At 60.6% G+C, this 20214-nt stretch overlaps 2 protein-coding genes across 5 annotated transcripts; one reads left to right on the plus strand and one right to left on the minus strand.

Moving 5' to 3' along the window:
* Positions 1–3194: 3194 nt before the first annotated feature.
* On the plus strand, positions 3195–12400 carry FAM171A2 (family with sequence similarity 171 member A2). The gene is given in 9 exon segments (XM_040640515.1): positions 3195–3312; positions 6615–6842; positions 7093–7185; positions 9479–9637; positions 9724–9903; positions 10005–10121; positions 10226–10352; positions 10900–11975; positions 11978–12400. Coding segments are annotated over 9 exon segments (2472 nt in total). The 3' UTR covers positions 12352–12400.
* A 596-nt stretch (positions 12401–12996) lies between these two features.
* Positions 12997–19914, minus strand: GRN (granulin precursor). 4 transcript variants are annotated; one of them, XM_008693545.2, is made up of 13 exons: positions 19799–19913; positions 16881–17025; positions 16631–16756; positions 16435–16519; positions 15863–15975; positions 15635–15770; positions 15424–15518; positions 15081–15204; positions 14680–14777; positions 14344–14589; positions 13862–14095; positions 13532–13762; positions 12997–13436 (listed from the first exon to the last, which is right to left on the minus strand). In XM_008693545.2, the coding sequence occupies exons 2-13, from the start codon at positions 17016–17018 to the stop codon at positions 13299–13301; spliced, it is 1764 nt and encodes a 587-aa protein (XP_008691767.1). In that variant the 5' UTR covers positions 17019–17025; positions 19799–19913; the 3' UTR covers positions 12997–13298. The 4 variants fall into 4 exon arrangements, with proteins under 4 accessions (XP_008691767.1, XP_008691768.1, XP_008691770.1 ...); XM_008693546.2 differs by lacking the exon at positions 19799–19913 and adding an exon at positions 17206–17276; XM_008693548.2 differs by lacking the exon at positions 13862–14095 and having other exon boundaries at positions 19799–19914.
* Between the last annotated feature and the right edge of the window lie 300 nt (positions 19915–20214).

The raw sequence follows: 20214 nt of genomic DNA on the forward strand, positions 1-20214 counted from the left end.
GCCCCCAGCATGCTGCCTCCTCTTGGGTCAGCGAAGAGAAGGGAACCAGGGACAGGTGATGTTTGGAGGGAGGGGCTGGGGTGGCAGAAGTGTGAACAGTGAGTGTCTCTGCCAGGCAAAGGTTGCAAATTACTGTCTTTGGGGGAGAGTCTGGGAGCAGAGAGTAGGGGTGGAACGGAGGAGAGAGGGTGGCAGAGCCTCCAGGAGAGACTGGGGGGGATGGGGTGTCTGAGGGTGGTCAGGTGGCATGGAGGTTGGGAGCATCAGAGAAGGCAGGCTGGTCCCTGGTGGACAGCTTTAAACAGTATTTTTTTCATGATTTTAGAGGGATAAGCCTCAAGTGAGATTCGGGAACATAACCTGCCTTCCCCATTCCCGTTAAAAAAAAAAAAAAAAAAAAAAAGAGCCTTTAAAGCCATATTCAGAGTGAGGAGGGGGCAGGGGGGAGGCTGACGAAGCTCTCAGCCTGAAGAAGGCAGCATCACACCAGGGACAGGAGAGCAGGCTTCGCTGTCCAGCTACCCTTCTTCCCCATCAAGGAGAAGGCTCTTCCTTTAGGAAAAACGGCTCCAGGCAGGGAGCTCACAGGAGAGGGAGGAGCGGAAGACAACTCTCCCTTCTCTGCTTGCCAAACTGGAATCCCAGGATAGATGGGGGAGGGGGGGGTCCACCTGGAGTCCTGAGTAATGTGTTGATTCATGGGTTCAGTAAATATTGATGGAGCACCTCCCATGTGCCCGGTACTGTCCCAGTGCCAAGATGGAGCAGTGAGGAAAGCAAAGTACAGACCCCTTGTAGGACTTACATTCAACCAGGGGTAAAGAGGTAAAAAGTAAACATGCACATAAATGTCTGGTCAAAGTAAGGAGATTCTGGTAGAATTACGAGGGACAGGGCTGACATTTTAGGTAGATTGGCAGGGAAGGCCTCTCTGATGCGGTGAGCAGAGAGAGGGATGCCGGAGCCAGGCGGCTGCGCAGCAATAGCGTGATCTGGACAGAAATAGGAGCCCGTGAAAAGGCCCTGGGGTGGGAGCAGGCTTGATGTGTTTAAGTAAAAGCCAGGAGACCCATGGATCGGAGGCCAGCACGGGGTCCAGAGGAGGTCAGGGGTGGGGGAAGGCAGCCAGCACCTTTTGGCCGTGGGTAGGACTTTGGACTAGATGCTAAGTGTTGGGGGAGGCCATTGATGAACAGACTCAGCTCACAAGAGCGGCTGGTATTTGATTTTACCCAAAGGGATAAAAGGTAAATTTTGAGAAGAAAACAATTTGACATCCATGCATGGCAAGTTCCAGAACAGGTTTTTTAGTTGGGTGACTTTTCTTAGGAAAAGATTAAACTGCTGTGATACTTACACACCAGCCAGACTCCCTCTCCATCCCACTACTGCAATCGGATAGCCCCAGACAGTTGATTTTGATCCAGCAAAGCATTTGGCACTTGCCCTTATAGACAAGACAGAAATGTGAGCTGGATTTAAAACTGAACAATTTTGATAAAGCTGAAGGAGATCTCTGTGAGTTTGTTCCAGAGCTCCATCCTGGCCCTGAGCTGCCTGGTATTGTCCTGAGTCCCTTGAATGGAGGCAGGGAAGCTGCTCTCCACCCTGCAGATGGCTGCTGGCTGCCGGGGAGCTCCAATACAATGGGTGACTGAAGCCGATTCAAGGCAGCCTTGACAGATTGTGAAGTTGGGTTGAAACCAACAAGATGAAATTCACCAGAGATGAGTGCTAAATCCTGTGTGGAGATTGTGAAAAATTGGTTACATAAGAAGAGGACTGGGAAATCTGGCTAGATGGAAATTTATGAGAAAGAAAGAGAGGAAGAGGAAATGAAGGGGAGAGGGAAAGAGAAGAAAGAAAGAGAGAGAGGGAGGGAGGGGAGAAGGAAGGAAGGGAAGGGAAGGGAAGGGAAGGGAAGGAAGGAAGGAAGGAAGGAAGGAAGGAAGGAAGGAAGGAAGGAAGGAAGGAAGGGAGGGAGGAACGGAGTTAGGGAGGGAGGGGAGGGGAGGAAGAGAAAAAGAATCTGGTATCACAAACTCACAACAAGGTCCCCTTAAGTTAGAAGAGGCAACCAGGGGACCCAACCAGGAGAGAAGCCTGCTGTCCTCTAGGGGACAAGGTCCTTGCTCTAGGTATCCAGTCCTCTTTGGGGCACCACATTGTGAGAAGGTGACAGCCAAGGAAAACCAAGAAAGGGATACCAGATTAGTTGAGGATTTGGCCACCCGGAAGCTGAATGAGGATGACAACCGGAAACTGGAAAGCAAGCTTGGCTGGGACTAGGTCAGCCTTCAAATATGGGGTTCAAATGTAGGGTTCAGTGGCTGAGGAAGAAGGAAAAGACTGCCATTCATGAACCAGAACCAGTGGAACAGACTGGTGATCCTCAGTGAGAGGGAAAGGCCACTTGCATCTCTAGAAGAAATTCCCAAGCATTATGACCATCCAACAGTGGATCTTATCACCTGAGCGGAGGTGAGCCTCCACTTCACCCTGGGCCGACACCAGCACCATGGATGGCGCCCCTGCTCCTGTCACGCATAGGCTAGATCCTTTAGATCATTCGCTTATTTAACCGTTGTTACAACAGCCCCATGAGGTAGAGATGATTACAATTCTCACTTCAAAGGAAGGCCGAGGACCAGAAGGTGAAGTAGCTTGCTCACGGCTCAAGAGGCAGAAGCTTGACTGGGACCGACTAATTCCCACTGCGTGGGAACTGGGCAGTTCCTACACTTTTTGGAGACACTCATGACCGTACTACCTCTTTGAGTGTGTTGTAAGCGGTAGCCTTTCCTCCTTCCCAAATTTTGCACCAAATTTGGAGGGCTCTGGACCTCCAAGAACCCGGGTGACTGGACCCTCTGCGTCGCACTCCCTCGCAGCTCGGGTCTGGGAGCGCGGGGTGGGGGCTGCAGGGTGGGCTGAGGGCGGGCAGGGCCGGCGGGCTGCGCGCGGAGCGGGGCGGTGAGGGGGCGGTGCCCCGAGGTCCGCGGGGTGGGGCACCGCCTGCAGGGGGCGCTGGCGGCGGCTCCGGGCGGAGACAATCGCGCTGAGCGGCCGCCGCAGCCAGAGCGGGAGCCCGAGCGGGAGCCCGAGCGGCGCGGCGCAGAGCTGGGGCTGAGCGGGGCCGGCCGAGCGGGGCCGGGCGGGAGCCATGGGCCGCTAGGGCCCGGCCGAGCCCCGCGATGCCGCCGCCGAGTGGCCCCAGCGTCCTCGCGCGGCTGCTGCCGCTGCTGGGGCTGCTGCTCGGCGGCGCCTCCCGGGCTCCCGGCAAGTCGCCGCCGGAGCCCCCCAGCCCGCAGGGTGAGTCTCGGCCTGGAGGGGCAGCGATCGCGGGCCTGCGCCCCCTCGATCGGGCCCCCGCCCGCCAGCCCCCTCTTCGCGGCGCTCGTGAATGGAGGGGTACTCTGGTCCCTGGGTTCGGGTGGGGGGAGCCCGGCGACTCCCGGTCAGCGCTTACGGGGGGAGGAGGGAGGGAGAGGGCGACTGCTGGGGGGGGGTGTCTCGGGGAGACACAATAGGGAGAGCGGGGGTCCCCGGGCTCCGCGCCGCCGCCCCCTCTCGCCTTGTTTTTCTCTCTCCTGGTCCGCGAGGCGCTGCTGCCTGAGCCATTGTCTACCGAAGACACCCGCCCAGGGGCGGGCTGGGGCGGGCGCCCGCTCCGCAGCCCCCTGCGGGTTCCTCGCTCCCGACCCCGGCTGGGTGGGGGCGCAAGCCTCGGCTGCCACCTTGGACCCGAACGGGGGCTGGGTGCCTTGAGCTGGACTGGAAGGGAGGAGGGGAGGAGGGGGAGTGGGTGAGGCGGTGGGCGGATTGACTGCTCGAATGGGGTTCTTCGCCCTGGAGCCTGACAGCCCCCGGCCGGCCCCCCAGGTTCAGAATTGGGGGTGTACCAAAGAAACGCTGTCAGCCCTTGAGGGGGGAGGGGCTGCAGTTTGGGAGGGTGGTCTGGAAAAAGGGGTACGTGGTGATACCCAGCCAAAGCGCGTGGCAGGGCTGTGGTGGCGGAGCCATGCTGAGCTGGCTAGCTGGCTTTGGGCTGTGCCGCCTGGGAGGGCAGGTGCCTGGGTCCCCGTCCAGCAGACCTCCGGCCACTCCTATCCCCAGCCCGTCCCCAGGTCACCCCCTCCTCATCTAACCTCTCCATAGCAGTGAAGGAGAGCCTCCCGGCGCCTCACGGGCCCAGGTGGGTGTGTGAGGTGGGGGTGGGGTGGGCTCCTGCAGTGGGAGAGGGTGGGAGAGCTAGACCATGACTCCCTACCGACGCCTGGGTTGGGGGGGGGGGGCCTCCGCCCACTCCAGCCCTGCACCCACCTTCCAGCCTCCTGCCTCACCACCCCAGCTACTGTTCCCTCTATTGCCTCTGGGCCCCATCCCTGCCTGAAACCGTGCTCTCCACTCCTCATCTCTCCACCAAGGAGCTGACAGGAAAAGCAGGGGGGGGGGGTGTCTGGTTGAGGGAAGTGGGGTCCGGATGAAGGGAGGGGGTCGGATTTCCTCCTGGAATGAGGCAGAGCTGAAGCCAGGAGAGGTGGATACAGTATGGAATGGCAGTCTTGAGAAACGGGGAAGGCTCACCTCTGGCCTCAGTCTTCCCTGCTCTCTGCGGGAGGAGAGGACGCTTTGATGGGTAGGAAGAGGCCCTGGTTTCTCAAAAAGCCTTTCCTTCAAGTTCTGTACCCCAGAGGAGGGGGCCCAGGGAATTAGCTGGAATAGAGCCAGGATAGAGGGCTCTCCCAGGCCACAGGCGGAGAGCCCAGGTTGAGGGGAAAGGGGGAAAGAATCTGCTAGGCACCTGTCCACCCCTTCCCACTCATGCCTCCTACAGGCCTACCTGCCCACCCCTGTCTTGTTCCTGGGGCCCCCTCCCCTCTTCTGAGGCTCTGGCCCTTGAACCCAAAGCATTCCTTCAAATGACCATATTCCAGACTCCTGGGTCCCCTCTTCCCAGCTGCTCCATCCAGCTGCTCCTAGCCTGGGTAGGGGTGGGGAGTAGCCAGGCCCCTCTAGCTTCTCAGAATTCCTCCTGGGTAGTGGTGGAGGAGGGGCAGGAAAATTGCCAGCTCCTGGGAAAACCAGAGAGTAGGAAAGAATCAAGTGTGTGCACCCGCCCTGCCAAGTTGGGCTTTGGCCTGGGAGGGGTGAGGGAGGTGGGTTCAGGCGAACAGCTGGATGGGATGCCAGGGCCAGGCGTGGCTCTGGCCCTGGGGTTGGAAGCCTGAGAGAAGACACCTGTCGCTGTTGAGTGTCAGGCTCCACGCGTGAACCCCCCGTGCCCTCCCCGTGCCCTGCGGCCCTGAGCTTCAGGCTCTTTCTGCACCTGGACTCCCCTAGGTTTGTGTCCCCACCTGCCTCCTGGCCCCGCACTGAGGCCTCTGTACCTTTCTGGGCATGGACACCTACTCCCATTATTAGCAGCAAGGTAGGGGTGAGGCAGGTTCTTGAGGGAGGGGCCATGCTGAGTGGGAAGAGGTAGATGGCACTAGGGATCAGAGAGGCTGCCTGGGGAATCCATGAGAGGAACTCCAGGCCTGGTCCCTACCCTGTCACCCCATCTGAACTCAGGACACCTGCGGGCCTATCCTGGCCAAGCTCTCCTGGGGCCAGGGCAGAGGCGGCTGGACTTCCCTTCCCAGCCCTCTCCACACCAGTTTCCCTTGGGCCTGGGTCGGCCCCCCCAGATCTCCTTCCCCTTGCCAGGGCCCCAGCTCTCTGCCCATCTCCTGGGAGGAATGAGGGCGTTGCCATGGTGACTGACTTGTAGCTGACCAGCTGGGAGGGGGTGGGTAGTACTTGTGAGGGGGAGGGGTCAGGAGGTACTTGTTTGGGCTTCGGGGTTGGGGTGAGTCCCTGAATCTGAAAGGAAACAGGCTTGTGCAAAGGATTCTGGGAAGAGGTTGACTAAGGGGAAAGACCAGCTCCCTACTGTCCCCTTCTCAGCTTTTTCTTCAGAACCTAAACTCTGACCCAGCCCCCCTTGCAACCCTTCTCATTGGCTGAATCCTGATCTCTCTCCTCTCCACCTGTAGACCCTTGGTGGTCTGCTTATTCCGCCCTTCTCAGCCCTCTTCCCTCTCCCCTCCCTGACACCAGCCCCATGGGGTCCAGTGGTTAAGAATTTGGGTCTAGAGACAGACTCCCAGGTTTGGATCCCAGGTCTCCCCCTTAACTGCAGTGCAAGTATCTAAACGCTTTGAGCCTCAGCTTCTTTATCTGTAAAATGGGCTTAAGAGCATATTTTATGGAGTCTAACACATCATTGACTGTAAGATGCACCGTTATTTCATGTACCAGTAAAAGAAAAAACAAATACTGCCAATCATAATGATGACATCATCAATCAGAGGCATAATCCGAGCTCAGAAATGTAACAATGTGGAAAAGTGCATGTGTTAGACTGGAAATATGGTTACGGCACCACCTGTCTCACAGGCTGATGTGGAGTTTAAGTGAGGGCCCTATCAATGCCGCCTCTCATAGAGCCTTGTCTAGCCTGGGTCCCAAAGCCGCTCCCAACCCACAGCCTCTTCCTCTGATCTCGGGACTCCCCCCAGTTCTCTTTTGCCCCTTCCCTCCTCACTCTCCTCACCTCATCTTGCCCACAGAGATCCTGATCAAGGTGCAGGTATATGTGAGCGGGGAGCTGGTGCCCTTGGCCCGGGCCTCAGTGGACGTGTTTGGGAACCGGATGCTGCTGGCTGCTGGTACCACGGACGCAGAGGGTGTGGCCATCCTGCCCCTCAGTTACCGCTTGGGCACCTGGGTGCTGGTCACTGCTGCCCGCCCTGGCTTCCTCACCAACTCTGTGCCCTGGCGTGTTGACAAGCTGCCCTGTGAGTGCAGGGGCAGGTGGAGGGGGGGTGGGCAGCTGCTGACCCCATCGGCCCCTTCCCAAAATAGTCCTTGGGGGTGGAGGGGGCAGGCTTTCCAGCAGCTGCTGCCCGGGCTGGGGTACGCAGAGGGGGCTGAAGGAGCATGAAGTCACTAGGATTCAGATGGAGGGAGTGCCCGGCCCTGGGGTTGGATGGGGGGGGCCGAGGGGGAGAGTGTTTCTCTGGAGCTGACGGGCCACCCCTCCTACAGTGTATGCGTCCGTCAGCCTCTACCTGCTTCCCGAGCGGCCGGCCACCCTCATCCTCTATGAGGACCTGGTGCACATCCTTTTGGGCTCTCCTGGTAAGGCTCCTCTTTCCCCCCCCCACCTCATACCAGCTCCTCTTCCTTCCCCCTGACCTGGGTGTAGAGCGCTCCACTCTTCTACGTACTGGTGCTGGGTGCCCCTGAGCAAGTCACTTAACCTCTCTGAGCCTTAGTTTGTTTATCTGTAAGATGTGGATATTGATGGTATCTAGGTCATCAAACGGAAGTAAGGATTAAATATCGTCAAACATGCAAAAAACAGCACGGAAGGTGGTCAGTAAATGTTTATTGTTATTGGGGCTTCTCGTGGTTTCTATTGTCCCTCTACTCCTGCCTAGAATTCCTAGTCCCTGCCACCTGTTTCATCGGTGGGTCTACACATTCTTCTTGTGCACCTACTGGGTGCCTGGCCACGCTGGAAGGCCACGAGAGGGGCATTCCACAGCAACTGAGCAGCTCTCAAGTGCGAGGCCTGGGGCAACCCTGCAGTGTCTACTCACGGCTTCAGTCTCACCCAACCAATCCTTACTGCGGCGCCTGGGCCGTGCCAGGCATCGTGTCTGGTGCTGGGGAACACTGGGAAAAACAGACCCGCTCCCTGTCTCGTGGAGTTCACGGACAAGTAGGAAGACAGAGAAACAGATCGCTGCCAACCCTGAACTAATGACAAAGCAGGCAGAGCAGTAGAGTCTTCAGCACTGAGACGACCCTGACCTGGGAGTGTAGCAGGGCAAGAGAATTTGGGGAAGGGAGCTATGGACCCTGTGGGCTCAGAAGCTGAAGGGGGAGCAAAGGCACCTTCCCTGGAGAGGAATCCAGGTGCAGGGGCAGAAGGGGACAGCGAGGGTGCAGGGCATGCTCAGTCTGGCTCTGCAGGAGGGGTGCTGCTGCAGACTGGTTGATCTGGCTAGTACTAGGGAGCCACAGTGGGTTTTGGAGAGAGAGAACCCGCCTCCCCAATTTATATTCTTAGCTTGAGCCCTTGTCTCCAAGCTACTCGTTTGCTCATCTTCCTCTCCCTGGTCCTGAACCAGAGGCTTCTAAAATGTCTTTGGAGGTTTCTAAAATGCCAAGTAAGGGGTGCCCGGCTGGCTCCGTCAATAGAGCATGCAACCCTTGATCTCAAAGTCGTGAGTTCAAGCCCCACTTTGGGGCATGGAGCCTACTTTAAAAAATAATAATAAATAAATAATGCCAAATGATCCCTTTGTGCCCCCCTAGCTTATGGCCCTCCCACGGCGCCCACTGCTTTCAAAGTAAACCTGACCCCCCCCCCCGTGCCTCTGGGCCTTTCTCTCATCCGTTCTCCTGAGGTTCCTTTACACCTTCTTTCCTGGTGGAGTCTTCCTCACCCTGCAAGACTCCACAGGGCCTTCCCAGCTAGGTGGGCCAAGCGCCCTTGGCGCCCTATTTTCATAGCAAGGTAGGATGGAAAGGGGCTGAGAAGTTGGGCCAGCACCACACTTCCTGGGTTTCGGTCGGGCTCCAGGATTGTGACATTGGACAAGTCACTAAACTTCTCCAGCCTCCGTGTCTGCATGTAGACAACACGGTTGATGACGAAAGCACCTACCTCGGGCTGTAAGTACAGGGTGAGCACGGAAGTCTGCTTCGAATAGTGCCCGGCATATCTTCAAGCTTAACAAATGTTAGCTACTACCATATTGCACTGGAATTCTGTTGATACACCCCTGCACGCCAAGACAGACCGACAGACACACATACACACAACCTGAGCTCATAATGCAGTAGCCACTAGCAACAGGTGGCTATTTAAATAAATTAAAAGTTGATTCCATTTTGACAAATTAAAAATAAATCCAGTTTCTGAGTCACACTAGCCACCTTTCAAGTGCTAAGTAGCCACGGGTGTCTAGTGGGTACTGTCATGGGCAGCACAGAGAACACTTCCATCCAACACAGCAGAAAGTTCTAATGGGTACCATAATGGACAGCCCTGCACTAGACCGTGAGCTCGAAGACAGGGGTGTAGACTGTGTCTTACTCACCTTTGTATCTCCAGCACCTAACACAGTGCCCGCCACACAGTAGGGCAACAGTAATTGTTTGAGGACCTGAACCTCAACATTTTATAGGTTAATACGGAAGCCGTGTTTCAGAGAGAGCAAGTAACTTGCTCAGGGTCACACAGCCAGGACTAGATTTCAGGTCCAAGTCCTTTACCATGTTCACGTGCTATGAATGCGGCTCTCTCGCCAAGTCACCACCCTCCCTGACCTTCCCAAGTGGCCTGACCCAATGGCTCCCTTCTCCTCAAAGAGGGGAGCTTGTCCCTGGCCAAGCCACAGCAGCACCCCCCTCCCTCCAGGTGCCCGCTCCCAGCCCTGGGTGCAGTTCCAGCGCCGGGCCGCCCGCCTGCCTGTCAGCTCCACCTACAGCCAGCTCTGGGCCTCCCTCACACCTGCCAGCACCCAGCAGGAAATGCGTGGTTTCCCGACCTTCCTGGGCACTGAGGCCTCCAGCTCAGGTATGCTGGGTGTCCAGCATGGAAGGGACGCCCCCCCCCCTTCCACCAGGATTTAGCTCTCACCCCTTGTGTCTCCTTTCCCCCAGGCAATGGCTCCTGGCTAGAGCTGATGCCCCTGGCTGCCGTGAGCGTGCACCTGCTGACGGGCAATGCAACGGAAGTGCCGCTCTCCGGCCCCATTCACCTGTCCCTGCCTGTGCCCTCGGAGCCTCGTGCCCTTACTGCAGGCACCAGCATTCCAGCCTGGAGGTTCGACCCCAAGAGTGGTGAGTGCCTCAAGGGGCTGCAGCTGCTGCAGTTTGGGGAAAGAAAGTGGGACTTAGATGGGGGGGGGTGTTGGGTTTCATGAAACTCCCGCCTCTCCCAGGGCTCTGGGTGCGCAACGGCACTGGTGTGATCCGGAAGGAAGGCCGGCAGCTCTACTGGACCTTCGTCTCCCCCCAGCTGGGGTACTGGGCAGCTGCCATGGCTTCCCCCACCGCTGGTGAGAGATAGGGGAGCGGCGGGGAAGGGGAGGCTGGGAGTGTGGACTCCTGAAAGGCAGGAAGGGCAGCCACACCTGGAAAGCTAAGCCCCTGCCTGGCACAGGACTGGTCACCATCACGTCGGGCATCCAGGACATTGGCACCTACCACACCATCTTCCTGCTCACCATCCTGGCAGCGCTGGCCCTGCTAGTGCTCATTCTGCTGTGTCTGCTGATCTACTATTGCCGGTGCGTGCCTCCCACGCCCCCAGCCTCCGCTCATCCAGCGCGGTGTACCGGTGTACCGAGGCCGCCCTCTGCCGGTGTGGGGGTGGGGGGCTGGGCGCTCGGCCGAAGATGCATGCAATACCATTCCGGTCTTCAAGGCACTGGCCTGAAAGGGCAACAAATGCACCGGAGAGAGACCGGTGGCTGAAGAGGAGTGGGGGGAGAGGAGGCTAGACCTACAGGCCAGGCCGCTCGAGGGGATCCCAGGCTGGACGTGCTGCTCCCACGTTCTTACATGCGAAGGAGTGCCGTTCCGCTCAGGGGGACCCAAACGGACACAGCCGCTGGCTGGCCCTCCCACAGACACTCCAGCACTTGCCACAAACCTCTCTCAAGGCCCATCCGGGTTCCCCAACGTTTCTCTTGAGTCCCAGGCATTCTCCCCCATCCCTCCAACAATATCCATCCTTCATCTTGCCACTGCGGGGTTAGGGAGCTGCTCAGCGCCCCCTCCACCCTTGCCTGAGGTCCGGTCGCTCCTCCCCCTCCCCCCCCCAACACCTTCCAGGAGGCGCTGCCTGAAGCCGAGGCAACAGCACCGTAAGCTGCAGCTGTCCGGGCCCTCTGACGGTAACAAACGAGACCAGGCCACCTCGATGTCCCAGCTCCACCTCATATGTGGGGGACCCTTGGAGCCCGCCCCGTCGGGGGACCCTGAGGCCCCGCCCCCAGGCCCCTTGCACTCCGCCTTCTCCAGCTCCCGGGACTTGGCCGCCTCCCGGGACGACTTCTTCCGCGCCAAGCCGCGCTCTGCCAGTCGTCCTGCCGCCGAGCCTGGGGGCGCCCGCGGGGGCGAGGGCGCGGGGCTCAAGGGCGCCCGCTCCGTCGAGGGTCCCGGCGGGCTGGAGCCAGGCCTGGAGGAGTACCGGCGGGGCGCCTCCGCGACCCCGGCCTTCCTGCAGGAGCCGCCCTCGCCGCCGCCGCCCTTCGAGCACTACCTGGGCCACAAGGGGGCGGCCGAGAGCAAGCCCCCCGACTTCCTCCTGTCGCAGTCGGTGGACCAGCTGGCGCGGCCGCCGTCGCTCAGCCAGGCCGGGCAGCTGATCTTCTGCGGCTCCATCGACCACCTCAAGGACAGTGTCTACCGCAACGTCATGCCCACCCTGGTGATCCCCGCGCACTACGTGCGCCTCGGGGGCGAGGCGGGGGCCGCGGGGGCGGGCGAAGAGCCAGCTCCGCCCGAGAGCACGGGCCCCGGCCCCGCGCGCCCTTTCCCCCCGGCCGACCCCCAGCGCCCGCTGATGCAGGGCCACTCGGGCGCGGGCGGCGAGGGCGGCGGCGGAGGCGAGGGCTGGGGCGCCGGGCGCTCGGCGCCGGTCAGCGGCTCGGTCACCATCCCGGTGCTGTTCAACGAGTCCACCATGGCGCAGCTCAACGGGGAGCTGCAGGCGCTGACCGAGAAGAAGCTGCTCGAACTGGGCGTGAAGCCTCACCCGCGCGCCTGGTTTGTGTCCCTGGACGGGCGCTCCAACTCTCAAGTGCGCCACTCGTACATCGACCTGCAGGCGGGCGGGGGCGGCCGCAGCACCGATGCCAGCCTGGACTCGGGCGTCGACGTGCACGAGGCGCGGCCCGCGCGCCGGCGGCCCCTGGCGCTGGAGCGGAGCGCGCCCGCCGCCGCCTCCGTGCTGCCGCCGCCGCGCCCGCGCTGGCGCTCAGCGAGGACACGGAGCCGAGCAGCAGCGAGAGCCGCACGGGCCTCTGCTCCCCCGAGGACAACTCGCTGACGCCGCTGCTGGACGAAGTGGCGGCGCCCGAGGGCCGGGCGGCCACGGTACCCCGGGGTCGGGGCCGTAGCCGCGGGGACAGTTCCCGCAGCAGCGCTAGCGAGCTGCGGCGCGACTCGCTCACCAGCCCGGAGGACGAGCTGGGGGCGGAGGCGGGCGACGAGGCGGGCGACAAGAAGAGCCCATGGCAGCGGCGGGAGGAACGGCCCCTTATGGTGTTCAACGTCAAGTAGCGCCCCTGCCCGGCCTGGCACCGTCCCCACCTCCCCGGTGGGCCCCCGCCCCCCCTCCGCTCGGCCCCGCCCCCAGGGGGCGTGCCCCGGGGAGCTCTTGCTCTTAGCCCCCCAATCCCCCGCCTGGAGAGGTGCCCAGGGGCCTGCGGAGCTGTCCAGTGGTATGTGCTGGGTAATGTCTTGGGAGGGACCCGTGTCGGCCTCCGAGAGGGAGGTGGGAGGGGTCCAGACCCCCATTGGGAGGTGCTGGGGAAGGAGGGCTGGGTGGGGGGAAGCAGTGCCTGTATAAACGTGGCTGTACATAGAAAGATCTATTGTGGGAAAGCAGGAGGGGCGACCGGGCCTCAGCTGCTAGTGTGAGGGCTGGGAAGGGAGGGGGCCTTCTCTGTGGACCCCCCGGGAGGGGAGGGGGTGCTGCTTGCTGACTAGCCCACCTCTGGGCTACGATGTCACAGGGCTGGTGGCTGGGGCGGCTCTGGGGACTAGGGGATCATGTGATGGGATTGCTGTGGGCAACAGCAAATATAGAACTGGTGAGATTAACTCCGTGTGTGTCTTTCTGTAGGGTTGGGAAATGTGGACACTGGATAGGGGCCCTTGCTCAGAGAGAGGGGCAGGCAGGGTGGTCAAATCAGACACTGTTAAGAAAGTGTACAAACTTTACTGCAGCACACACACACACACGCCTGTGGATAGGGAAGAGCACCTGGCCACAGGGTCCACGGAAATTGGGGGAGGGGATGGCAGCTTGTAACATGGCTTTCGCCACAGCCCCCCTTGAGATAGGGAGGGCCTTAGACTGAGGCCCCACCTCCCATGATGGGGGATCAGAATGGGGGACTCCAGGAGAATTTGGTGGGGGAGAGGTGCTGGGGAGGCCTGAGCAGTGCAGACCCTCTGAGCAGGGTCCCGAGGGCTGCAGACTATCTTCAGTCCTTAGTCTCGCCTCACAGCAGCTGCCTCGGGGCTGGGTCCCTCGGTGGCATGTCCCAACGCAGGCTCTCCCTCCGCAGACACTTGGTGCCCTTGGCCGCGCATCGGAAGCCAGAGGGGCAGCAGTGGCGCTGATCGGCACAACAGATACCCTGGATGGCCAGGGGGTGGGTGGGGAGTCAGAGCTGGACACGGCAGGACCTAGCTCCCACGGATCCCCAGCCCCAGGCCAGTGGGTGGCACTCACCTGGCGATAGGGACAGCAGGCCCAGCCCCCTTGGCTATCTCGGCAGCAGGTCTGGTTATCGTGGCAAAAGTGCCCTGCCCCACACTCCACGTTCCCCACACCTCTGCGAGGGCCACGGACCAGGCGGGCAGCCAGGTGGGCAGAATCTGCCGCCTTCTCGCAGGATCGCGCCTTCACGTTGCACGTGTATCCAGCCGGGCAGCAGTGCTGGCGGTCCTCACAGCACACAGCCTGGGAGGGACAGGGCGGCGTTTACCTCTCTCCACAACCCGCCCCCCCCCGCCCCGGGGGGACTCGGCTCCGGTCCAGGGCAGGCAGGTGGGCACTCACGTGAGGCAACTGGCAGCAGGCCCAGCCCCCACTCAGGCTTGGGCAGCAGGTCTGCCCCACAGGGCAGCTGGTGTGCTGGTCACAGCCCATGTCTCTGTGATGAGACAGGGCAGCCTGGCGGGCAGGCATCTTCTGCAGTCCAGTCACCGTCCTGCTCCACTTCTGACACTGCCCCTCGGCCAAGCACGTGTAGCCATGGGGGCAGCAGTGCTCGTGGTCTGAGCAGCAGACAGCCTGGGGGGAGGGGGTGGCAGCACAGGGTGGTCTGGGAAGCGGCTATGTGGGGCGGAAAGCTGAGCCCCTGCCTACCCCGACTCCCCTTCCTGCTCACAGCTCCGCCAGCTGGGAATGAACCTAACCGAGCAGGTGGGCCACCTGTGGGCCAGGCAGAGGACGGAGGTGCAAAGCAACAGGAGTCTGACCACCCGCCCAGGCCCAGACACTGTCGCCCCCCACCCCATGCTCCCCCCTCCCCCACGCACCTCTGGGGCAGGACAGCAGCCCCACTCTCCGGACGCGAGTCGACAGCAGGTATTGGAGGAGGGACAGCTAGTGATGTTATCACAGGGGACATCGTGCTCTATGGCCTTGGGGTTCGACAGGTAAAGGCGGGCTGGGGCCCACACCATCCAGGGCATCTGGCTGGCCGTCTGTTCACAAGTGCCCTTCACTGTGTCACATTTAAACCCAGCTGGGCAGCAGTGTACGTGGTCGTCACAGCACACAGCCTAGGGTGGAAGGACAGGGGGCGGTGGGCACTGGGGCCTCGCTGGCTGCCGCCTTCTGCTCAGCCCGGCCGACCCACCACTCCTGGGTACCTGGGCAAAAGGGCAGCAGCCCCAGGCCCCTGACTGTAGGCGGCAGCAGGTGTAGCCGTCGGGGCAGCTCACCTCCATGTCACACTTCACCTCCTGCACTGTGAGAAAGGCACGGAGGACAGGTCAGCAGTGGCCGTGGGGAGCCGTGGGGAGCCTCGGGGTACCCAACCCTTGGCCGGCTCCAAGCTAGAACCAGATGCTGAGGCTGGAGAGTAGACTTGGGCCACCCCAGCGGTGACCCGAAGGCAATGACTCGTGTGGAGGAAAGGGGGCTGTGTCTGCCCTGTCCCCTCCACGTGGCGCTCAGTCCCCCGGCCCTGCATCTGTTCCTGGAACAACTCAGTGGAGAGTTCCGCACAGGGAGCCGGGGGAATGGGGTCTGCAGCCCCCACCTCTGGTACCTGTGTGCGCTGGCAGCTTGGTGAGGAGGTCCGTAGCGTTCTCCTTGGAGAGGCACTTACTCTGGACTAGGTCGCACACAGTGTCCTGGGGGCAACAGTGCAGGTGGTCCGAGCAGCAGATGGCCTGCGTGGGGGTGGGGGGAGGTCTTTGTGACTTCCTGTCTAGGCTGAGCGCAGGGAGCAGCCAGGTGACAGCTGACACTGCCTCAATCCCCCACTAGGGGGCGGCATGAGCCCTGAGCAGCCAGGCTCCCAATGACCTGCCAGCCAGCCCCACCCCCTGGAGTCCTTCGGAGGTAGGTGTCCGGGCCAGGTGGCTGTGGGCACACGGCCCCTCACTCACATTAGGCATTGGGCAGCAGCCATACTTCCCACTAGGCAGCTCGCAGCAGGTAGAACCATCAGGGCACTGGGACCGCCCATCGGGGCATATGACCACTGGAAGGGGAGAGAGGCGGGCGGGGCAGCCACAGCGGTGAGGAGTTCTTCCCCCAGCTAGGAGTCAGACGAGGCCTCCTTCCAACCCGCACCGCGATGCTCTCCCACCTCCTCACCTGCCCCGTTACTCCTTTGTGCGGGGATCTTCCTCGCCAGAGGGTGGGTGCCTGTGGTCGTGAGGCAGCGGGCATGAGCCAGGTCGCACGAGGTCCCATGGGGGCAGCAGTGCACCTTGTCTTCGCAGCAAGAAGCCTGACGGAAGATGCCTCCGACTGTCTTTGCCCCCTTCGGCCCCTTGCTCTGCCCTGATGGCTCCCCCCACCCCCATCTTCCCGAACCCGTACCTGGGGCATGGGGCAGCACCCCCAGGAGCCATCTCGCAGAGTGCAGCACGTGGAGGAGTTGGGGCATTCGAACCGGCTGTCAGGGCACTGGACGGCACCCAAGCGGCTGGTATCTGTGGACAGGACGACTCCGGATTCCGCCAGCCCAGTTAGTGAAGGCCATCACTCCCATCACTCTAGGAGCTGCTGGCACCAGGCCCTGCAAGCCCAGCTACCCGGGGGGCTGGGGGTCCAGTACTAGGGCTCGGCGTTGTCCCAGGCACTCCTAACCCACTCTCCCCACAAGCCGGTCCTTGCCTCAGTAATATGGCACAAGGCAGGGGCATCCACTGACCAGGCTGGCCTTAAACCAGCCCGGCTTGGCCTCTCTCCACCCTCCCAATGCCTGGCCCGGGGCCTAGAGTCTGGCATTCTCTCCTGCCCCTTCCTAGCCTCGTGCTGTCCCTCTGTCCGGAGCAAACGGGTTGCTTAGTCCAGATGCCACAAGAATGAGAGCACAAGGGCAGGAATCAGGTCACCCAGCCTCCACACGCTGCCCATCTGCCTGCCCTCCACCTCCACCCCTGCCGCACCTGATCTTTGGAAGCAGGACCGCCCATCAGCACTGCAGTGGTAGCCCCGTGGGCAGCAGTGGCGGGCATCAGCGCATGACACGGCCTGTGGGACACAGAGACACCTGCATTGGCTCGACCCCTTTACCTGGGGGGAGTGGGTGGAAAGTCGAAATGCAGACCTGAGCCCCTCCATTGAAACAAATGGCACCCTCACCTCTGGGAACGGGCAGCAACTGGAGGTCCCCAAGATGGTGAGGAGGCAGGAGTAGCCAGGAGAGCAGTGGGCATCTATCTGGCAGGGGCTGCCCAGCTGCCTGCTCAGCGCTGTGGGCCACTGGCCCTAGAAAGTGAGAGGAGATGACAAAATGAAGGACCCAAGCCTGGCCCCCTCCTCTGGCCATGCTGAGATGCCCCTCTGGGGAATCCCAGGCCGCTGGCTCTTGCCTGGGCCGCAGGGCGCTCACCAGAACGGGACTGCAGCAACTGTAGCTGGTTCCTCCTGGGTCCAGGCAGCAGGCCACAGGGCAGAACTGACCATCTGGGCACTGTGTTCCAGCCACCAGCCCTGCTGCTAAGGCCACCCAGCTCACCAGGGTCCACATGGTCTGCCTGCAAAACACCGAGAGGCATTTGGCGACTAGCTTAAGCCCATGAGACCCTTGATTCGGGGGCCAGTCACTCCCCCGGACCCAGGCTAGATACACCTGAGCCTCCCCAACAGCTCCTTGTCCAGGCACGAAGCAAGATGTGGGGCCCAAGATTCAGCTTCCTCTATGTTCACTTGCGCACCAGCACGTGGACAGCGACGAGCATGAATCCTGACACAAGTGCGGGCGTCAGTCTGTGTCCCCAAAATGTGGCCAAATGCCTCGGTCTCTGTGGGTGAGTGTGTAAACATGTAGGCGTGTGAGGCGCCAGGGTGGCTCGGTCAGTAGGGCATGTAACTCTTGATCTCAGGGTTGTAGGTTTGAGCCCCGTGATGGCTGTAAAGATTATTTAAAAAAAAAACACCACACACAACAAAACACCTTACAAAAAAAAGATGTAGGTGTGTGAAAGGAAAATTTGTGGGTTTTGTGGGTCTGGCCTGTAGGGACATGGGTCACCTCCAGGGAGTGGGTGAGACATCAGTAGCAGCCAGGGGAGGACTGGCCTGGGGAGCGAAGAGGGAGTCCCCCTTGAAGAAAAGACAGGGTTCCACTTCCCTAGCCAGCCCCTTGCAGATGCCTCCCCGGCCGATGCTGTGTTCACACCTGCCAAGGCCTGTTGGGGGGCAGGGGAGGGATGTCACATGATGACATGGGAAATCAGGGGGTTGAGAAAGTTGTGAAAAGGGAAGTGCGGTAGCCAGTGGAATCTGGGCTGCCTTCCCCAGAGGCCAGCCACACCTGCCCCCCCAACTGTCCCCGAACCACTCAGGGAAGGGGTGCACGGGCTGGGCCAGCCTTTGAGACACCTGTGTTCTCAGGGCCCTCCAACACCACCAGACCCTTTCAGACTCCCCAAATGTACCACCCCCAACCCCAGCCCAACCCCTGCCTCTCCCCCTACCCAGAAGCCGCAACTCGGCAGTACATGGAGAGGACCACATGCGCCCACCCAGCTGAACCAGCAGAAGGAACCGATTATGAGGCTCTGTGGGGAGTAGCCTCTCACTTCCTAAATGACTCTTCCCCAAGCTCAGCCAGCCCCACTAGTTCAATGGGTTGGTCCCAGGAGATGTTACCCTGCCTAAGGGGCAAAAACTGTAATGTTCGTTGAGCCTTTCCTGGCCCAGTTACAATACTCAATCCTATTTTCTTTCTTCTTTGCAACAACCAACCAAAGTAGTAACTATTACCTTTACTTTTCAAAGGAGGAAGCTGAGGCTCAGAGAAATTAAGTAACATGCCCATGTCATATATCCAGTCATGGAGATGACAGGCTTTGATGGCTCCAAAGCATACTGGACCTGGGTTCATGTCACAAAGTGGCACCATGGACAGTGCCCGGGAACGGACCCCAAACCCTGGGAGAATAGAGGCCTGGGGTCCAAGTAGAGGAGGGAGAGAGGGCATTTTCTGAGCAGGTGGACAAGGAAGGACAGAAACTGAGAAGCTCAGGGGCTGCCTGGATACTGCATTTGGGTGCTAGTTCTAGAATCCACCATGGATGGTGAGAGCCTCAAAAGTTGCTCTCTGTCTCTGGGCCTCAGTTTCCCCATGAGTGTCTGTGTGGGCATTGACACTAGATGTGGCGAGGACTTACACCCACCCAGTCACCCTCATCCTTCTCTCTCTCACCTGGCTCTCCTCAGTGCCCCATTCCTAGCTTAAAGACCATTTCCAGGAGGCCATTGCCTGGCTGGTCTGGACTTTGGCCCCTTTCACCCTCCCCTCTACACCCACAGCTCCCAGGCCGGTCTAGTCCCACCTGCTTCTTGGGAGTCAAACCTCAACCCTCCATAGGCTGTCCAGCTGTCCTGGCTTAGGCCAGAAGGGGTGCCTGTCTGCACAAATCTGGGACCATGGAGCACCCTAGTGATTTACTTATGCTTACTTTCCACTCTTAGTATCCTAAGGTTAGGGAGTACAGCGCGTGCTTCTAGTGAATACCAATGTACAGACCCGCGCACACACTCAGGACCAAGGATGGGGGAAGAGGGGCCTAATTCCTCTCAGTAGGGTTCTGAGTGGCGGCCTCTCTCACCCCCACCCCACCCTGCCACAGTAGTGAGGAACAAGAGCCCCTGCAAGCCCCCAGCTCTGCCATCTTCCACTACGTGGCAGTCCCCAACTCCGAGCGTCAGGAGAGATTCCCAAAAGGTGAGCGAACTGAACTGCGAGTGAGCAGGAAAAGTGGCAGGGAGAGGCGGAAGTTGGCTGGTCCCACCCCCCACGAGAGGAAGTAAGGGAGAGCACAACCCAGGCGTTCGGTCACTACTCCCAAGTCCCTGCTGCCTTGGAGGAGGGCAGGGTCTCCAGCCCACTCGCAGCTCCCTGAGCTCCAGGGCCAGGGAGGGCGCATCTCTCGTTCCCAGGGATCCCAGGGACCACCCACCACCAGCACCACCCGCACTACCAGCACCACCATCACCCGGGCCGGCCCGAAGCCAGCTCAAGAATGGAGTGGTCCCTGCTTTGGGGGAAGGGGCTGCAGCTTCCGGGGACGCCGGAGAGGGAGAGAGCCTCCTAATGGGGGTCACTGTAATCACGGCTTACTCCCACCCCCACCCCACCCCGCCGTAAAACTGCCTCCAGTGCATCGGAAACCCCCAAAGGAGCCTCTCTAAGCCAGTCTTCTCTTGCCTCTCGGCTGAAACTCCGGAGGAACCTCATGCCCTCACGTCCGCCCGGCCGGACCCCTGGAGGAAGCGAGAGGTCTGCGCAGCCACCCTCCTTACCTGCGACCGGCTCCGCGCTCGCTGGGTAGCCGCGGCCGGGAAGCTCACCGACCAGGGCCTTGCAGCCCGATGGCCCGCCCACCTCAGTTTCCATTGGCCAGGGGTCCGGGCTGGCGCGCTGCTACTGGCTATTGGTCGACGAAGAGGCGGGGCCAGCCTAGAAAGCTGTGCTTTTTTTTTTCTTACTCAATTCTCTTTCCTCCCTCCCTCCGTCTCCCTTCCCACCCTCCCCCCTCTTTTTTACGGGATCATGTGATTGGAGAATCATGTGACGTCCTGGCCCGGCTCAGCCGGGCTGCGGGCGCCTGGTAGAGTTCGCTCGAGATGAGGCATCCCCTGTCAGAGGACATTGACCGACAAGGGAGCTGCCCCTTTACAGGGTGCGTTCCAGGCCTTTACGGGATGTCTGCTTCTGG

Source organism: Ursus maritimus, unplaced genomic scaffold (assembly GCF_017311325.1).
Source record: "Ursus maritimus isolate PB19 unplaced genomic scaffold, ASM1731132v1 scaffold_24, whole genome shotgun sequence".
Classification (NCBI taxonomy): Eukaryota; Metazoa; Chordata; class Mammalia; order Carnivora; family Ursidae; genus Ursus; species Ursus maritimus.